At 42.1% G+C, this 20,571-nt stretch overlaps 1 protein-coding gene across 6 annotated transcripts in view; it reads left to right on the top strand.

Moving 5' to 3' along the window:
• Nucleotides 1-5,144: 5,144 nt before the first annotated feature.
• KIAA1210 (KIAA1210 ortholog) overlaps nucleotides 5,145-20,571 on the top strand; it is a 60,273-nt gene continuing 44,846 nt past the window's right edge. For 2 of the 6 annotated variants that reach the window (XM_075107100.1, XM_075107092.1), the window contains exon 1: nucleotides 20,157-20,345. Coding sequence is in view for 2 of the 6 variants with exons in the window: in XM_075107092.1 (XP_074963193.1) it covers nucleotides 20,284-20,345 (62 nt within the window). In the remaining 4 variants the exon portion in view is untranslated. Of the gene's footprint in view, nucleotides 5,308-20,156; nucleotides 20,346-20,571 lie in introns of those variants that run through there. The other 4 variants (XM_075107094.1, XM_075107101.1, XM_075107098.1 and 1 more) reach the window with 4 other exon arrangements.

The raw sequence follows: 20,571 nt of genomic DNA, 5'->3' as shown, positions 1-20,571 counted from the left end.
ATGCAGCGTACCAACCTTGACCTTGCGTTGTAGCTTGGCAGGCGGTTCGTATCACTGCTTCAGTGAATGAAGGCCGCTTTTACTGAACCTATCATTGGGACATTTAGTTAAATAAAATCGAAAGCAGTGCATTTCATTTACTTTCTAATTCTCAGTGTTAGGAAAATCTTAACTCTGTGCCACTGGGGCTACTGATAAAGAGTTTTGCCCTTTGAGATATGCTCAGGACCTCTCAGTACTAAGGTGTTTAAACATGTTGGCTCTTGCAAGGTAGGGTGTTTGGTTCCACCTGCTGTCTGATTTGGGAAGCTCCTTGTTTTATTGATCAGCAGTTGGACCTTGATCTGTCATTTCAAGGTATACACTGACTTTTGCTTCCGCCTGCTGTGTAACTTGAAAAACTCGTTTCCTTGATCTGATGACTGAGATTTGTATTTGGTAATAAAGTTGGTCTGGGTTTTGACCCTACTTAGGATACTAGATAAATGTCTGAAACTTTATAATTGTTCAAACTAGGAGCTGTATTACCTAGATGGCAGTTAATCCTGCTCAGTGTAAATATGACACTATTAGACTTCCTTATATTGATATTACATGATAGAGGAATAGGTATAGAGAAACCAGAAATTTGGGGGGAGAACTTTCTTTCATTTTTACAATAAATTTTGTACAAGAGAGAGGAAAAAATCCAGACCCCAAAACAACCCCAACCCTGAATTTGACTGTGAACCAGACACTGAAGGGAGGGGAAAAAGAAGTTCTGTTTATGCCTAGTATCCTAGAGAAACCGCCCAAGAACAGTTCATTCTTAGATAAAAAAGGGCCAGGAAACATTGCCAAGATTGATAGAATCTCAAGTTATCTGCCATGCAAGCACTGGTACTGCAAGTTACGGATGCCCAACTTCAAGCTCTTTTTTCACCTTGCAGCATATCAAAAAATGCATCTTACTTAAGAAAAAAATAAGAACAGCTATTTAGAAATAAATGGGCATACAGAAAATTATGATACATCAGTCAGAATTATCTAAATTAATGAACCCGTTGTTATACATCTCTCACTAGCAAGCTTACTTGGCAATTCCTTTAAATGGAAATGAGGTTCTAGTCAGAATGGAGTTGGCCCCAGCTCCAGTTAAATACCATAGGCATTAGCTGTGTTCCCCCAAGGTTTTCCCCTCCGTTCTATAGACAACAATAATTTCCTCCTTGAAACCATTTTGTTAACAACATGTATGAGATGTATTGATAAAACTGTTCTAATATAATGCAGTCTTCTTATTAATTGAAGAAAACATTGGAACTCAGCTAATTTCCATATCCTTGCAAATCAGTGTAGTTCAAACAGTTTTAAAGTATTCCTACTTGTTTTTTCTGATAACCAGCATAAATCTGTTGGTGATGAAGCAAAATTAGCTCTATCACACCTCAGCATTCTTCTTACTGCTACATTTTCACTTTGGAACTCGTCCAGTAGATTTAATCAATCTTTTAGAGCATATTTAATGCTTCTAAACAAAGTGTCCTTTGCCTGGGTTCTCCATCATACGCTTTACCTTGGCCAGTACACTGGGACCATTGTTGCCAAGCTGCTTTTGGTCCTCACAGCCTCTCATTGTTCCTTTGGAAGCCTTCCACAGGAATTCTTTTCTCTAACTTACCTGACCGACAATTTTAATTGAAACTATGACTGCAAGAAAGTTTTCAGAAGTTTGCAAAGATACTGATGCCTAATTTACATGACTTGTGAGCAGAATCCCAAAGCTGGTGGTCACCTGGAACTATTGCTGTCTTTCATTCGACCCAGGGTTTCTGAAGCAGAGATGAGGTATTTTAGTCTCTGAGCTTTCTGAGAACTGGTGATGAATAAAACCACTGGCAAGTTAGATTTTTACTGTCCGGCCTAAAGTCTGATTTGTAACTCCCACACGAGTATTTGAGAGACCTCAGCAAAGCACCACAGGATTGCATTACAAACAGCTTGTAACATCAAGTAGCAGCCATAGAGAGTTTTTTGCCTCGTGGTCCAACGGCCTCTTGGAATCTGTAGACTTTTCAGGAAACTAAATAAAGAAACTAAAAAGCAAGATTAAACATGCCTTACAGGGACAGAAGGAATTCAAGCCCTCTAGAGAGAGACAACATATTATGTGAGAGCATCCAATAAATTTACTTAGGCAAGCTCCATCAGACCTGCCTGTTTCTCACAGCTGGTGTAATATGGGTATTCCTTCTCCCTCCATTTTTTCTCTCCCCCTCCCCTCAAATAATTTAACTCACTAGCAAGGAAAAAGATTGGAATGATGAGGAGCTGTAATCTCACTCTTCTTTTCCTGTCCAGTGCCTACCTATGTCAAGAAAACAGAACCCCTCCCTAAACTGCAGAGGTCCAGTAAGTCAAGTGTGCTCCTAACACTGGCTGCAGGCATACATTAAGCTGTTGTTAGAGTGGGTCTGTTCCAGGTGTGGAGCAGGCACCTGACCTAGAAATGCCCTGAATTACATCTAGTCCTCAGATCAAGAGCATCAACCATCTTTCTGCTGGACTTTTTTTTTTTAGTTTTTATTTCCATCTCTGTCACATTTCTGTTTTTCAGTTGCATCTTCTGACTTTCTAGCTGTGTCCTTCACCCAGCTAAGTGCTAGAAGAAAGAACTTTGCAATGTGAAGATGACACTATGCTGAAGGCTATCAAGATCCTGTCATTCCTGGAGATCTATGTGTAAACATCTGCAGCATAAATCAGTTCCAGATGGGAATTTTTACCAAGTTTTAGAAAACGTGTCAGAGAGGGGGGTTGGAAAGGAAGAGTCTGCTCATGCTGGAGAATTGCTTTCCTCAGAAACATACTGATGTGAGCTTGCAACTAAAATCTGGCCCCTGCCCCCCCCCCCCACCTCATCTTCCCCCTTGCTTGCTTCTCTTTTAGGCTGCCAGGAATATGGTTTTCGATTCGTTCATGCTGAACAGGACTGCCAGTCACTGTGACAAGAAAGCTTGCTTGGTCAGTATGTACAGCAACTACACTAGGAAGTTTTGGAGATGAAAATCTGGGTGTGAATTCTCAGTATGGGCTTGTTTTTTGAAAAGCAGCAGGTGTCAAAAACAATCTGGACAAGCTGTAGATACTTCTGGAAGAGGCAAGGAAAAAAGAAAACACACACTTCTGCATGTGATTCTTGCGATGTAACTGTCTCAGTATCCCTAGAAAGCACACTGATTGACACTGAAAAATAAAATCCATGACTTCCTGAAAATAACTCCTTGGATTTGCTTACGGGTCTGATGAGCCAGGAGGGTTTTATGTATTGAAATAACTGGATGACATGAAGGAAACCTGGTGCATTCACAGATTGAGTCAAATCAGTAGCGCTGTTAGAGGGAATAGGAAATGTTATCTCTGCTCTGTCAGTGTTGGAAGGGAAATGGTATCTGTGGCAGGTACATGGGTTCCTCAAAAGGACCAATTTTTACTTACACTGGAGACATCCACTTTGAATTTGGAATGCATGAACCGTCTTCACTTGTGTCACTAAATCCCCGAAGTGGGGCCTGTTATTTCTCTGCCACTGTGATGGAGTGCTCGTTCTACCTCAGAGCAGAGCAGTCTGTTTCAATGTGAATTGACAACCAACTTCAATGTTAATAGATTTCAAGGTCAGAAAAAGGGAGCTATCAATAAACTGGGATGGTAGTGTTTTCTAGGTGGAAACCACATTTTAGTTGCAGAAATATGACAAGATAGACATGGATCCTTATCTCAGTTAGAGTTTATTTTGCTGAAATCTGCTTCTAACACCCCTAGCTGATTACAAAGAGTGCTTTTGGTGCCTTTCTTTGGTCTGTCTAGCTAGGTGGTCAAATCCATAGCAGCACAGGCAAGATGGGGGTGACTGAGTAAAAAGAAGAAAGCGGCAGCAGAAGACAGCCATGTGGAAGGCATATCGCTTGTTTTCCAAAATCATCTAGGTGTCTATTTAGATTAGATACACTTCCACAAATGGCTCCTTTTATCTTTGGTTTTCTGATTTTATTAAACGGTTGAAGACATCTCAGTCGTGCTTGGTTTGACATAAACCTAGACTGCTAAGTAGTGATCCGGTGGAATCCAATTTTCAACACACTAAGGAAGCACTCCCAGAATGACAGAATCCTAGAATCACAGAATGGCAGGGGTTAGAAGGGACCTCTGGAGATCACTACGTCCCACCTGAGCAGGCATACCCAGAGCAGGGGGCACAGGACCGCATTCACATGGGTTTTGAATGACTCCACAGCCTCTCTGGGCAGCCTGTGCCACTACTCTGGCGTCCGCACAGGAAATAAGTTTTTTCTCATATTTAAGTGGAACTTCCTGTGTTCCTGCTTGTACCCATTGCCCCTTGTGCTGACGTTGGGCACCACCGAAGAGTCCAGTCCCATCCTCTTGACACCCACCCTTTAGATATTTGTAATCATTGACAAGATAATCCATTAAATTCCCACTACCTTCTTGCCGTAGGCTTGCCTTACACAGCTGAATTGTTACAGGACTCCCAGGTCTGAGTCTGCAAGATTCCATGGTCACCGAATCCTGGGAAAGCCCAGGAAGCCTTGGAGAGAGCCCAGCCTCCCCACCCCATGAAGGTGAAAGAACGAGCCACAATTCCTGCAATAGCAAAAACCTCCATTCTATTTAATGTGGTTTCCCAGGCCAGGCGCACCTTTCTGGCAGAGGCAGAGCGGCCTGCTGCGCTGCTGGGCAGTGTCTGGCGTGGTCAGCTTTTCAGTGACTTCTTGGGTTTTCTGAATGCCTGCAGAGGTTCACTTCTTAACCTTTTTATAGTCAAATTATTGAAGGTGACAAAGTGTCTCTGGCTACAAAAACTGAACCTTCTTTGCCAGCCCACAGATGCTCTGTCTTCACGGATAAATCCCCAAACTGAAAACATACCTGCTAATACATTGGGCTCTGAAAGTAGCCCCAGGTTAGCTGAATATCAGTCCCTGTGTAAGGCTGGGGTGTGGGAGGGACCGACTAGAGTTTTGAGAGCTGGTTTGCAGAAAACATCTGTCTGGTAAAGGGGGGCTCCCTCCACCCGCCCCGCCTTCCCGCGGGGAACGTCCGCCACCGCCCCCCGGCCCTTCGGGGTGCCTCTCCTCCTCCCCCTCCTCCTCCTCCTGCCCCCCCCGCTCTCTCGCTCCCACGCGGGACCGCGCCCCCGCTGCCACACGGTGCGTGGGAGGTGGGGCCTGGTACCTGCCGCTGCAGCCCCGGGGGCGCGGCGGCGGGGCCGCCCCGGGCGGCGGGCGCGGAGCGGAGCGGGCGGTGAGTAGGGACGGGGCGGGCCGGGGGGACGGCCCGGGGGGGGTCCCTGCCCGCTGCCCCCGCGGGAGGAGGGCTCCCGCCCGCTGCCCCCGCCCTCCGGGCCCCGGGGCGGCGGCGGAGCGGGGCCGTGCCGGGGACAGCGGAGCTCCTCGGAGCTCCTCGGGTCGGGCTTTGCAGGCGCGGAACCCCCGGCGCTTGGCGGTAGCGGGACTGCGCGGCGCAACGGGCGGCGCAGCTCTCCGCGGTGCGCTCTTTGTTCCGGCTTTGGGATACTGTCGGCCGGCAGCTGGCCGACGTCCGCTCGCTGCGAACGTGGGGTCTGTCGGGCCCAACTGCCACCCTCACCGACAGGCTTTCGGTGTCAGACCGCTACGTTTTATGCCCTAAAACCATTAACCTGTGTCAGTTAGGCGGAGCAGTCACGGTTATTAATGCGCGCTGGACTTTATTTTGTCTCTTGCATTGTTAGTGGAGTTGCTGGCTGTCTCCCAGACGCGAAGTCTTAACACTGGTGTTGGGGACTGGGAGAATCCGTGTGATCTCGGAGCAAGTATGCGGTGGTGACGTGAGAGAAGTAGTGTCTTGTAAAGGGAGCAGATCAGACCCATTACCTGTAGTATAATGCAAAGGCACCCACCGTGTCATTTCTTTCATTATTTATTGCTGATACACTCCTTAGTTTAAAGAGACTGACCTTACAAACAACTGTATGCAGGAGTAAAGCCATTAAGGCTTTACTTATGTAGCAACTTTAATGAATTTCCTATGATAACTATCCTTGTGAAAGTAGGAGTGCTCATGTAAGGGCAAGTGCTTTCATCAAGGTAACAAGCTGCAGGCAGGGCATGAGCACAGAGTATCCGAGATCCCCAGCAAACCACCTCTGGTCTTTTCTGTAGTCCAATGTAACAGCTGTCTTGGAAATGTCATTCGAAATGTCCCTTTCCCCTTCCAGTCATTGTGCTGTGTCTTTGCACCATATCCCATGGACTCTGTGTGAGTGGGTTCCTCTGCCTAGAACCAGGCTATCATCAGGCTTGTCTGATGCAGATTTTCTTGGGGTTTTATTAATTTCAGACCTGGTGTACCAGATTGGAGAACTGGAAGAAGGTAGCCTAGTACCCATAATCTGACTGCTTGGGATTACACTCACTGTAGATCTTTTACACTTTGTGGTGTTGTTCTGATATTTGGTGGAAACTGAAGGAGGTTATGTGTAACTTGAAGTATATTGTTAGGAACCTTTAAAACAGAAAGACACGTTTGGTGACATTATCTTTTATTAACAGCTTCATGAACATGAACGTGAGTTTTCTATTTCTCTAACACGATATAATAAATGATAATTAGGACCGCAGTATCTTTGCAGATACATTATAAGATGAGAAATGCAAATATATATTTGTCTTGCTGTTATAAAACAAATACAACGAAAAATCAGTCCAGTGTTTCCATGGGCATTGAAGCACCTTTTGCCTGTTTGGTTGATCGGTTGTTCATAGTTTGGACTTCTAGCTATATAATGTACAGACCAGTACATTGTTAGTGCTTCAGGCCAATTTGCGAAGAATATTGCACCTGAGAAGTTACATTGACTTAGTGAAATTGCTCATCTGTTTCTAAAGAATGTCAGTAGATGACTTATCACAAGATCAATACAGTTACATTTCTCCAGACTGAGCTCCTACATAGTCATAAATACATGCGGCCCTTTTTCACAGGTGGGGTGTGAGGTTTGCAAGGATTCTGGAACTGTCCAGCCCAACAGAGAATTTGGGTCCATATCTGCAAAATTCAAAGACGATTTGGTTCTTACTATAGTATAAGAAAGTGCAAGGCACTTCTTCTTTCCTTGGACTTTATGACTGACTCAAATTTATTATATGTATAGATTTATGCCATTATGTATGTATATAAATGCTTTTTCTACTATGCAAAACTGAGTTACATGGATGTTACATGAACCAAAAGGGGTTTTTTGATCATTGTGTGTTAGAAGACCTTTCCACTTAAGCTGATTGCTCGTGCTCCCATCAAAGATTTGATGGGAGTTTTCTGAAAATGAAATGTCACAGATTCCTGTGACTGCAAAGGTATGCCTGGTGCAGATTTGATGACTCAAAACTTTCTGTCCTTTGGAACCCACAGCTTAGGTTTTTGGCTGTATTAAGACATTTGGGAAGTAGATCCCCTTTTAGACTTCTTTTTAGTCTTCTCGGGAGCCAGTAAGCGCAGACTTAACCAGCAAAAGTTAAGTTTTACAACTTAAGTTTTGCTGGTATTGGCTTCTATTTCAGAGTTAATATTTGTTCTCACTTCAAATGTGTCTTAATTTACCAGTCAGAGAACTTGCTGCAGACAAATGCACAGCTATGTTTCCTTTTACTAGAAGATGTATGACAGTCAAAGAAGAAATGAGAAATCGTGCTTGTCCCAAAGACCTGCTTAATGCCGGCCCATTTGTTTAGATTATAAGCAAATTTGAGTCCAACGGTTACTCAGAATATTTCACAAGAAAGCACTAGCTGCACGTGTGAATACTGGGATCATGCATAAGCATTAAGAGAAGGGCTAAGATATTACTCATTTTTTAACAGCTGTGAAAATGGGCACTCAGTGAGCAATACTTCATGTACGTGGGAGTCTGATACATTTAATACCAACAAACACATCTTTAATCGTTACTGCTTAATCTCTGCTAAAATCCACTACAGCTTTGACCAAAATGCTTACTGTATCTGATACTGTTGAAGTGTGTTAGAGATTAATTCGTATTTATTTTTATGAACCTTTTCTCTAAAAACAAAAAGAAAGGACACATTAGTTTAGCAAACCGGGGAGTTGATTTTACTTTTTTTTTCCCCTGAGGATTTTCAGTAATCCTTATGTTTGTGCTGTGGGCAGCGTACATGGTGTGGTTGGTCTCAATATCTTCTGTTATGTAACATAAATGTCAGGCTGTGCAGTAAGTCAAACAGGGGACAAAGCAGCATGACCGTAGTCCCTGTTGTACATCAAACTGCAAGCCTAGGCTGTGGTAGGAAGAGTTGAACTCAGTGGAAAGACTGTCATTGATTTTAATGAGCTCTGGATATGGCCCAAGCTCAAGAATCGGTGGCTTGACTTTATTGGAATCCAACCAGCATCATGTTGAGTCATGCGTACACAAATACATGTACATCCTCTTAAAGTTTAAAATGGCTTTCAAAAGCAATGCCAGTACCACAAGCATAGATGCCATTTGAATTTCATCAGTTTCGCCTGAATTAATTCAAACACATTGCATGAGATTTTGTTTCCTGACATTGTTTTTAGTGGGAATGTAGTCCTGTCTCCTCATCATTCCCTCAGATGAGTTTCTGTGCCGATTCTTCTGTCTGTTTAAGGTCCATCTATTGTGTTGTTTAAGAATAAAGCTAAATGGATTTCTCTCCGTCTGGAGAGGTTTATCTCCATATCTTTAGTTGACAGTTAATACATGCATTGGAATGAGTGCTACAGGTTAGAACTTGAAACCACCTCTTTGGCGAAGAGCAGACACTGAGATTTGCAGCTGATGTTATTAACAAGGATCGCTTTAACTACTGTTCCTCCCTCACTCCTGCTGACTGTTGCAGTTCCCCCCCTAAATCTCATGAGATCTCATCAGGTCATAGCTCACACAGCCAAGTGATCACACAAGACTCTGAACAGTTTCTGAACAACCAAAAGCAGGCAAAACTGTCAAAATACATACTTGGCCACAAGAAAGCGGGATCTTTAATGATTCAGAAACTGAAAAAGAAGAGAGCACCAACTGTTATTTCCAGTATAGCCGCTTGTTTAAGCCATCACATAGTTTTGCTGACTCAGGAATGCTGAATTTGGGGTGGCTGCACTACTCTCAGCTCTTAAAACTGTAGGAAGTAATGAGGATCTTATTACACAGCTTCTTTTAAAATTGCTGCTTAAAAGCCTGCGGGGGAAAATGGAGGTTAGTGCACATACTTATTTTGCTTACAACTTTGATGCGCTCTTTAGAGCTAACCTCAGCAAAATGGTATGTCAAGGAGTTATACAGCCTCTGCTGCTTTGAGTGCCATTTCTTGGCTTTTCATCTGCTGTTCCAGCCCTTTCTTCTTTCTGCTGAATGTGCGTTTCTTAAATTTAGTTGATATTTACTGGTAAGAAGAGGTTGCCATCATTCATTGAAGTCTGTTAAATATTATTGCTATAATTTGACAGAAAATATCACAGTAGCTTGTAGTTAAGAGTAGTTAAGAGTGTAGTTAAGTGTAGTTAAGAGTGTCCTTTCCTTTCTCCAGTTTACACTTTACAAGAAGATTGCTTTTGTATTCCACGAGGTTAAGTGGGAAAGATACCTTCCAGCACAGAAGGGGTTAATGCTGCTGTACTTTGCCTGGTTCTTTGCCAGTCTTTGCTCTTTTGAGTGCCAAGACTTTTTTTTCCAAGATTCCTAGCTTAGGAGAGTTGGAGCTGCAGCCCTTACCACGCAATATGGGGGCACTTGTCTTACCCTGGATCATGGTGTCTGTCAAACCAGCATCCTTTCCCAGGCCTGTTGCTGACTTGCTGCACACGACTGCAGCCAGGTAACAGGGGTCTAAGGCTCTTCCTTCCAATGGCAGAATAAATTTTCTCTGTGGTTCAAGAAACTCTTCGTATGTTCCTAAGCACTGGTAATGACAGGAGGGGGAAAGTTTAGAGAAGACACAATCGCTCATCCCATTTTCTTTCTTTCAAAGCAGAGTCAGGATTTCTGAGTTCTCCTGAATTTATCCTCTGTTTTTGTATATTATATATTTCGTTATCTCCATAGGAGGAAGTGAAAGAGTGAGGGAAAGGAAGCAGGGGAGGTAGGCTGTGTGGTTTACTTGACGTTTGAGAAATGGTCCAAGAGTTTCTCTATTAATTTGACCTATAGACCCATAGTATAATTACCCAGGAACATACTACAAGTATGGAAACTACAAGCAGGGAGCATGTATGAACGGTGCTTGCTTGATTTTGTTGCTTTTTCAACCTATATGTTATATTTGAGTCTGCCAGCAAATGATTTAACACCTCATAGGGAGCTTGTGGATTTTATAATTGACTCTTTAAATGTTAGTTTAAAAAAAAGGGAGATGTGAACACAATGTTACAGAGAATGGGCCATAGAAATCCTGTGCCTTAGGAGAGTAAACGCAGCTGGAGATGCCATTTCAGAATTGCCTTGTGTACAATACCAATGGAAGTTCTCTCCAAAATCCTTTGTTCTTTCTTTACAGATATATTAAGACAGACCTTATTTACAGATGCATAAATCTTTACATTTTTAAAGATTTTGGTCCTTTGAAAGAGACACAGCATATGGCTATTCCATATCAGAATAAGTTTGAAAACCACAGTGCATTTGCCTGCTCTTAAGAGTTCAAGAGCAATACAGTGAGCAGAAGAACATTAGACTGTTTATACACCTGTTGTTAACTACCAGCATGTACTTCTTTGGGTATTTATTTTTTTAATGCTTATTTTCTTTTTTGGATCTATCTTTCATACATTATCACTTTGTTGCTACTGTGTTGGCTGAAGAGTGGGTTTAATGAGAGTTAAACTCCTAAAGCTGTGGGTTCTGCAATAATTGAAAATGATATCTTATTGTACAAGAAAATACATTAAGGTGTTAAGGTTCTTACAATAAATCAGCTTAAAGCAAGAAATCTCAGTCAAGGAAAGACTATTGTTTATCTCTGCAGTTCTTGCTTTAGTTGGTTTGTCAAGCTTCTAGGCTATGCAGAAGGTTTTAGATTATCTTTTTAATGTGAAGCAGTGTAAAATCTTGTTAAATAGAGGAAAGAGGAAAAAAAAGAGCAAGGCGGCCATGAGTCTGAAGAAACTACGTTATAAACAATACCACCACAACTTTTGTTGATTGGATTAGAGGAAAAAAAGGAATACAAGCAATTTACATTCTCTGATTCTGATGATCAAATTTCTTCTGCTCTGCTGGCCCTCAGACTATGACCATTGCCACTGCTCTTCATTCTGCAGTTACAAGATGGATAAAAACAGTCATAGGGTGTGACTTAGATTTTATTCTACTATACGTTACACAGCATCAGCAAAATCATGTGCCCTCATTCCTCCAAAGGAAAAATATTTCAGATTTTGAACAGGTTTTCATTTTGGTGGAAGGGGTGTTACATTTGTAGTGTGTATGGGACTCTTCAGAGGTAACATTTTTCCTGTTTTTGTAACTGATTCTGATCAAAATAAAAGCTTGCCCATATCATCGCTAATACCATTTTTACTGATTACCAGTGGTTATTCTGGAACGTTCAATGGCATTTCCTTTGGATGTTTTTTACTAACATCCCATTATATTTAGCAATTACATATGAATTCATGGTGAGAAGACTTTGCACAATCTAGGAAAATAATCCAGAAGCCTTATCACTGTTCAGCGTTTGTACTTAGTTACAGTTGCCTTCGTCAAATATTAAATCTCATCTGCAGTGAGAAAATATTACATATAGGTATTGTGTAATCAAGAAAGCAGTGCAAATCCATCTTGTAACTTAGGTCATCAACCTGTTGTTGCTTTTAAATACTATGTAGTCTTATACACATTATGTATAAATAGTCCTCAGTAGATGGAGGGCTTGCTTAGTGTTTTCATGACCAAAGGGAGCTCTCTAAGTTCAGAACAAGCGTAGCTAATATTTCGACTTCACACTAGCTTATCTTCAGGCGCTACATAAGTCCCTTTAGGACTCAGTTAGTATCATGCCAGACAGTTTCAGCTATATTAGCCTTTATGTTATATCCAAAGGGGCTGTTTCATGAGAGGATCTGAGGCTGTATTTTTGTGTAGGTGCTGATAAAACGTGTAGAAGGGGTAGGTGACTTTTCAGCTGCATGGTGAATGGTGACAACCGCTCCTCTTCATCTTTGGACCTGCAGTGTTGGCTGGTATTTCACGGTATGGAAACTACCTAGATGGAAGGAACCACTTAGTAGCAAGGATTCAATACCGGAAGGCAATACCAGTGGATCTCAGGTATGTTCTGTTTGAAGGCTAGCAATAGGGGCTGGAGTGGGGAGGCTGAGAGTGGCATTTATCCTAGGAAAGCTGTAGGTGTCCCCTAATCCCCATGGTAAAGCAGGAAGATCCTAAAGCAATGGACTTAAGTTTGTTATAACTGTAGCTTTTTCAGATAGCACTGATCCTGGGTTAACAGATAGACCCATCAGCTCCCTGCATTACTTAAGTGTACTCCCAGGTCTGTGGTTGCACTGTTTGAAATGGGAAGGACCAAGCAGAGATCCAGTTTAAGCATGTGATTATGTGACTTAATGACACAGGACTGTAGTTTATTCAACAGTTTTAGGTAAAATTCTTCTGCAATTAGCTTATTTCCTGCCTCTGGAAATTTGTTAGATATTTTCCCTTCCCCTTATGATGGGAACAGCTCCAGCATATTTAAGAGACAATTGGGAACACACTGGGATATTTAAAGATTCCCAGAACTTGAACTGAGTAATGCGTTGGGCTGCTGTGTAAGGACTCTGCTGTGCTATGGGTCTGTTCTGGTGAAATTGGCTCAGTATGAGGTATTTTTTATTATGTGATGGTTTTAAAACTCTGGACAGGCCGGGCCAACTCATGTAGTGCAGACATTGATTTCTAATTTAACTTAGCATTTTGATGCCAGTGATCCTGTAAGAGTTCCCACGGCTGAAGGCTGGCTAACGAACTTAAAGTTATCTCGGATATTTATAGGGTGCCTATTCTTGTAGGGTCTTTCTGGCTGCCCTTATTGAGTGAGGGAGGATGGGGAAAGACTCTCAAACACAGTTCCAGGCACCAGGAACTCGGGTTCAGTTGCAGTTTATGGTTACTGGAATGGTCACTGAATTACTCTGCCTCAGTTCTCCCAGCTGTGTCTGCAGTATGGAGTAATGTTATATTCTGTGCAGAGGCGCACAGGTCTGGTGCTTGCGATTAATCTTGCAGATATCAAGTGGTAGGAGTAAATTTATTATTACTCAATACTTTCTACTTATTTTTCAGTTTGTAGAATGAACCAGGTGCTGTATTTGTGCCTTTTTACAGACGAAAGCTAATGAAGAAAGCGAGATGTTACCATTGCCTGCTAATTCGACTTAAATGTCACGAGTATGCAGTTTTGACTTTTATTTTTCTGTTCATTTCCCCTTAGAGCAATAAAGCCTGCAGGCAGGACGTTCTGGGACCTCACTGCCCTTCTTTGAAGGTTAATGGTCACTTTATCTTTAGCCTTGTGTTTGCAGAGACTGGAGTCAGACAGCCTTTTCCCCAGAACTGCGCTTCTGTGATTTCCTGTATTATTACTTCAGTTGACAGCCAGTGAGATGGTATCAGAGATGACCTTCACTTTTGAATTTTTATTTCAGTTGCAGTTGAAGTACAGGATGTTGATGGATTTAGGAATATTATTCCAGATGTGTGAGTCCCTGGTTCTCCTCTTGCTTATACCTGTACAAACAAATCAGGAGTAGTTCTGTTGAAGAGGTGGGCCTACATTAGTGCAAAACTAATATACATGGGAAGTCATTAAACTTGATTGCTATTCACAGCACAAGCATTAGTGGCAAAGTTGGTCTGACCTGTCTCCAAGGGAGCTTGGCAAGAGTGTTGCAAGGACGTCAAGTGGATCTATCCCTAGAGGGGAATTTGGGAAGCTTGGGGTGTAGAAAACTCAATTCATTGTTCACATCATCTCAGGATATTTGTTTAGACTCAGTAACTGTTACCTCTTAGGTTCCACACCTAAACTAGGCACTGGTCCATGTGCCTGTAGCTACATACTGTGTTCTCACATTTCTTTCCAGATGGTCTTGTTTATTGGTGCCTGCCTGGACACCAAGAAGGAAAAGTTGTGTTGTTGGAAAGTAATATTTTTTAATATGGTATTGTCTTAAGTCAGAATATGTAGAAATAGAGATCTTCTGTTCAGCTTCTGCACTACCCCCCCCGATAAACGAAGCACTGTTTCCCAGCATATAAAATATTGACCATGCTAGTATTTTCATAGGAAATACCAAGCTCTTCCACTATGTCAAAAATAATCTGTTTTTCATTCAGAATAATTAAAAACTTAGGTTTTAGATTTATGATGAAAAAAGAAGACACATAAGAGGCAGCACATCCTGGCCACATTGTCGGTGTATACAGGGATGCTGTTACTTTCTCTGTAAATAAATGACATATTTATATGCAAATAAATCCTTGTAGATTTGTAAAATGGCAAACAAACCCTTCTATCTCTTTATCTGTATTATTTATTTGGCAACTGATATTTTCTGACACTGAAGTCTGAGGTTACAACTGTGATCCTGTTGCAAATCTAGGGGAAATTACCTTTTGAATGACACATGGCCTGACCTTCATCTCCAGATAATCCAGGAAGAGTTCACGTTTTACTGTGGGGACACAAAGGACAGATTTAGCATACCAGTATATTTTTAGCCATATTTTCGGATTCAGTAATGCACTGGGTACCCTACACTGAAGTTTATCTTCACTCCTTCCTCAGAGGTGAAGACCGTGTGTTTGTGGTAAACTGCAAGAAATGATTCAGACTCAGAATTACCAAATGCTGGAATCAAAGAGATTATGTTTATCGCTGCTTTCTTTGAAATATTCTTTTTATTGAAGGAGCTTGCATGAAATCCTCTAACAGAGAGTGACAACAAAAATCCCCCAAATCCCACACATTGTACACAAAGTGTAAAAATAGACATAATTAGAGCAACATACGGTAATTAGACTCCAGAGCAAGTATCATGGCAAATTCTTCAGGCTTATATGCATGAATAGAAAGCTGATATAGTGCGTAGTTAGAGGCCCTTGACTACACTCTCTACTTTCAGTTTCAGAGATAGGCTTTGACCCTCATTTTCCTCCTAATATTAATCACAGATGGATGTAAAAACTCTGCAAGGCAGAAATCCTCTTATTTCCCCTTCTTTGTTTTCTGCAGAGTACTGTGTTTGATTCTAACTGTGTGTGCTTAAAGCTCTAATACTGCAGCTTTTAACAGTGAGGCATGTTTAGTTTTCGTTAGTATTGAAGGGTTTTCAGTGAAAATTTCCAAGCCAGGCCCATTTGCCAGCTTGGGAATCTCACTTGTAATAAAGCTGAATCCGTTTCTGCTTCCAGGAAAGCGTTTCCTGAGAGTCACATTTATGTTAGCACACAGGTAAACAATCCACTTGCCAGATGCAGAGAAAATTGTGGTATGGGAAGAGTGACTTGCAATGTTAGGTTAGATTTCTGTGCAGGGTTTATTCCAGGTTATAATGAAGGAGTGCTTTACATGCAATTCAGCTGGAACAGCACATTTTTAGAAATACTTGGGCAAGATCAAGTGTGGCATGGAATCTAGTCTGTAAGTTCTCAATTAACCTGGGCTTCATTAGTAAAGATAGGAGACTGGAAGCTAGACTTGGATTCTGCTGGATTTGCCTCTGATACCTCATTTGATGTCCAGACACTGACAGGGTTACTTTTTCAGAGTTAAACAACTGAATAGAAAATGTCAGTTGTTTGAGGGTATGCAGTCGTGCCCTAAGAGGAGGGGAGGGTCTGTGCAGCTGCAGACCTTCATCTGCGTTACGGGAAGCATGAGGGCATGTGGTACTTGGGCTGACAGTAGCTGGGAGAGGTGGAGACTGGCAAAATAACTGAAAAATGTGAAGTGTTGCTAGGGGTACTAATGCAAAATGCATGTAGGAAATGCACAGAATCTTCATGATGTGAAATCCAGCTCACCCCATCGCAATGGTAATGGGGGAGCTGCAAACCTCCTTCAGTGAATTCTCGTCTGATAAACAGTGTTTTTTGCAAGAGCAATACTTACCAGAGGAATGCAGTCAAAATGTGACTTTGTTACACTGATGAGGAGAGAGGGAAGTAGACTGGATTTTGGTGGAGGCTAAAGGCTAAAAATGAGACACCAAAGTCTGCCTTGTTAACAAGAAGTCAGTTCAGAGACACCAAAATATACAGGAAATCTGAAATACTGCGGTCTATCAGTTTGCTATAGGATTTCTACTCCTACCCCTACATTTGTTTGGTGAAAAATTCACATGAGACTTTTGTCCCTTTCTGAAAATAAATAAAAAAAAAATCAAACATCCATGTTTAAACACAGTTTGTGAATCATGGGATTTCCTAACTGTGTGACATCTGGTCCATCCCTGCTGCTTGATGTATCCTGATTGCATGCAAGCCAGCTTTGGATGGACATTTTGTAAAGTGTGAAGTGTTCACTATCTGAGAGGTGGGGAGGTGAGGACATGGTTACCCCTTAGAGATCTAGTTGCAAAAGGCTGCAAGAAAAGCAGTAGATCTGTTGGACACAAAACATATTTTGAATTGCTGGTTATGTGTGTAGCTCCTAACACCTCTGCTGTCAGGTTGCTGGCAGGTATCCTGTGTACATGTATATGTGTAGGAAGTGACTGTGGAACCGTGCCAGTGTTTTTTAGCTCACATTGAGTTTTCCCCATTGCATTACTAGTTGCTGTTGGTTGCTTATAGTGAGGAGGCCTTTTTTGCAGTGACGCAGGCAAAAGTGCCTGTGAAACAAAAAACTCACTGAGTTTAGGAGCTATATTTTGGTGCAGGCATTTCTCTATGATTGGGTTGCTGGGCCTTGCTCAGACTTGCCTCCCTTATCCTCTCTGGAGAAATTAAGAAACTTGTTGGGAAGTTTACCAGGCACTGGGAGCTTTGCTGCTACCTCCTCATTGCTGCCGGTACTGCTGCGGGAGGCAGCTTGCCACCTGGACTGCTTGTTCTGCCTGCAGACTCAGAAGATGAAGTGAGGTGGATTTGGATGTGCAGTGATCACAGGGGGATGGTGGTGCAATGTTGGGCTGCTGAGGGAAAGCAGTGACAGTGAGTTTGGAGAAGTCAGTGAGGAAGGCCATAATTTTCAAATTAAAGTGGGCCTAGACTGGGCTATTTTCAATCAAGCCAAGCCACAAACTTTAGAGGAAATCCAGATCTGATCCAACTTCCAGGTGTTTAAACTTGCTGTCTTCCCTATCTTTAAAGAACCATCTTTACTTTGCCAAAGTCTGTATTCTGTGGTTATTTATTTGGTGTTCATCTCCTTTCCAAGCTAAAAAGGGCTTTAATTCATTAACTGGCACTAGAGCGGCCCATTTGCTTTAGCACTTGACAAGTGAAGAGCTAATGTCAGTGCAGCGACTGTTCGGCTGTCAGACCTGGGATACAGTACATAACTGCTTACTTACACTGGCTTACCTGGGGCTGTAGAGCCATGATACTTATCAACATCTAAGATTTCCGATCTGTACCCAAAAAGCTCAGTGTGTAGCCATTTGGAGCTGTGCTAGTGATAAAGAGGCCGAGCAGTGAATAATAAATGCTACCATGAAGTGGCCGGGAGACTAATGTGAAAATAGAGAATTAAAAAGGATCAAATCCTGAGGTGGGGAAATTATTTGTAATGACTGTTTACTAGTCTGTGCTTCTTGGAAAGTAAGGGGGTTTCTCGATCGTGCAATGTGTGTTGCTAAACTGCAAGTGCCTGGGAACAGGACTATGTTTGACCTGAATCCCAACAGATGAAGATTTGCATGTTCAAGTAAGTAACTTCAAGACAAAAGTACATGAAAGAAAAAAGAATAATGAAGGGAAACATATTCTGAAGGCAAACCATCTGAGGAGGTTAGGAGACAGGGAATCTGCTTCATGTTAGCAAAAAATCTGATCTTTTGAAGCTTGTGGGCTCTATTCTGCAGCAGTTAAAGTGATGAAATTCTTCCAAAGCCATCAGGATTACACCTTTCCACTGGCTTTAGCGATTGGGCCTTCCCACTGGAAGGCCATTTGATCTTTCTTGCATTTAAATACAAATGAGGATTTCTCATGAGGTCTCCCTCATTTCTTACTGTAAATGTTTCTGTTGGCAGCATTTTCTGAACTAAATGCCAGGCAGATTTCAGATGCAATCCTACGTCCAAGGTTTTGTACATTAAAACAGTCAGGAGGTTTCTCCAGTAATCTCCAGGAATTCCTTCTTGGTGGTTGTTACCCAATAATCAGAGCCTTGATTTTGACTCTTTTTTCTTCTGCGGGCTTTCTCTGATGGGTGGAGACTAATGCTCTCTAGCCAGCCTTTTTCTGTTAGGATTAGGAGTTCAGCACAAAGTCATTGGACAAGTGCAGTAATTCAGGACAACAGTGAAACTCATTTGGGTAAAACTTCAACTAGTGTTACCGTATTTTTGCTTCTTTGTCTTCTTCCAAGAGAGACAAAGTGTGTCTGCTTGAGGTCAGGTTTAATTTGCAGTTCTTCTGTAGTTGGCACTGAAGTTGGCTGCTTGTAGAGGCTAAGTGGGAAGCTAGACTAGAATATGATTTGGTTCCTGTGTGCAATGGCCCTTGCACTTGCTGTCATTTATTATTTGTGTCATGACTTTCCTTTGTGTACGGGGCTTTATAGAAAATAGAGAAATGGAGTTGATCGTTCATAGATTTCAAAGTTCTGTGCTGTTTTGAAACTGCTGTAGCAGTTGTGGGACTCATCACCAGAGGTCCATTTCTCAAACTTCATGTCTCTCTTATGGGAAAGGTGTTAACATAAAATATTTTGTTCCTAGTATTCCAGAAGAACTGCTCCACCTTAGATCTGGTCTTGCTACTCAACACCTTTAAGAAAAACTCATACAGAGTATACTCATTTACTCCCTCTTACTGGCTTGCTAGACCCAAATATATAGGGGGTTGGACAAGATGATCTTCAGAGGTCCCTCCCAACCCCTACCATTCTGTGATTCAAATATTATGTACTAGCTGAGAAATACAAATAAATGTGCTTTTCTTCTGATCTTTTAGAAATTAGTGTAAATCTTTCCTTTGCAATTATGAGAGTTATGAACTTACTATGTTTAAATATACATGCCTTTTCTTTGATCAAGAGCTAAGATTCTTACGAAGACATGCAACTCCAGGAACAGGCTAACACTTTGTTACTGGCTGCTGATACTCCCTAGTTGTGTGTGGGCAGCGCAAGCAGGGTCTTGCAATACCCCTCTGCTTTTACCTCAACAGAAGTCATTAACAGCCATGATGCGGATTCATTTCCACATGAATTTGATGCAATATAATGTCAGAAATGCATGCAACTATATTGTACCCAGGGTTTGGTTCACCCCAGTGAATGAAGCTGCTTGAGGTTTATGTTCCGCAGCATTAAACCATAGCCATTTTCCTCCTCCCACAACCCAGTGGGGGCCTCCTTAGTTGTGGTAGTGAGTAACAACTGTTAGTATATTGTCAGAGGGCATCACCAGGCAGTATTTTTCTCATATGTGTGACCTGGCTACTTTAAACTCCAGAGCTTTTTGCCTGACCTTGCATATTGCAGGGATAGGGTTTTTTTTCTGTTAATGTGCAGAATAGCTTGTTAGAATAGATCGTGATTTACAGTGAGATGGGGATAACGCCTGCTCTGGAACGTCCCGTGAACCCCTATGTGCTGGAGAATGACTACAGTTTTTAGTGGTATTTCAAAGACGTTGCAAGTATTTTGTGTAGCCTTTTTCTGTCTAAAAAATAACGATTAATCTCCTCAGGGCTTCTTCATATCCTAATTACAACCAAGCCTCTCATTAGTCCCACATGGAGACAGAATCAAATGCCATATGGTATTTTACACTTAGGATGCTGTGCTTACCAAGAGCTGGAAGGAGGCAGGAAAAGGGGGAGTTAACAATTCATAACCATTTATGGAACAGGCACAGCCCTCCTTGGACCCAGTTCAGCAGAGTCTGAGGGCCTCAGATCAGGAACTTTATCTGGCTAGTAATTGCATCGGCATGCTGGCTTTCTTGTGCGTGTGTGTGGGCATTTAGTGAGCAGGGTACGAAGCTGCAGAATCTTTGTGCTGGCATTCACACACAAGGATGAATTAAATGCACACACGCCTCCAGGGAAGGACCATGGCTGGATTCTACGGTTGCCTGAAAAGTAAAAAGTAAGTGCCATGCCGAGCCACCTTTCCAAAGTGAGCTGACCCTAGTGGGTGCTTTGAAATTTTGTCTTTGTTGTATTTCAGCAGCAGCACTGAACAAAATGCTTATGCCTTGAGACTGAAGTACCACTCTGAGTAAAAAAGGGAAAAAAATCAATCCTGGCTAAAATACCAAATTGGTGAAAATTGGTCATGTTTTTTTTTTCCTTCAGAGGTATGAACATGAAAT

This window comes from Phalacrocorax aristotelis, chromosome 11 (genome assembly GCF_949628215.1).
Source record: "Phalacrocorax aristotelis chromosome 11, bGulAri2.1, whole genome shotgun sequence".
Classification (NCBI taxonomy): domain Eukaryota; kingdom Metazoa; phylum Chordata; class Aves; order Suliformes; family Phalacrocoracidae; genus Phalacrocorax; species Phalacrocorax aristotelis.
This window is presented reverse-complemented; position numbering and strand designations above follow the sequence as displayed.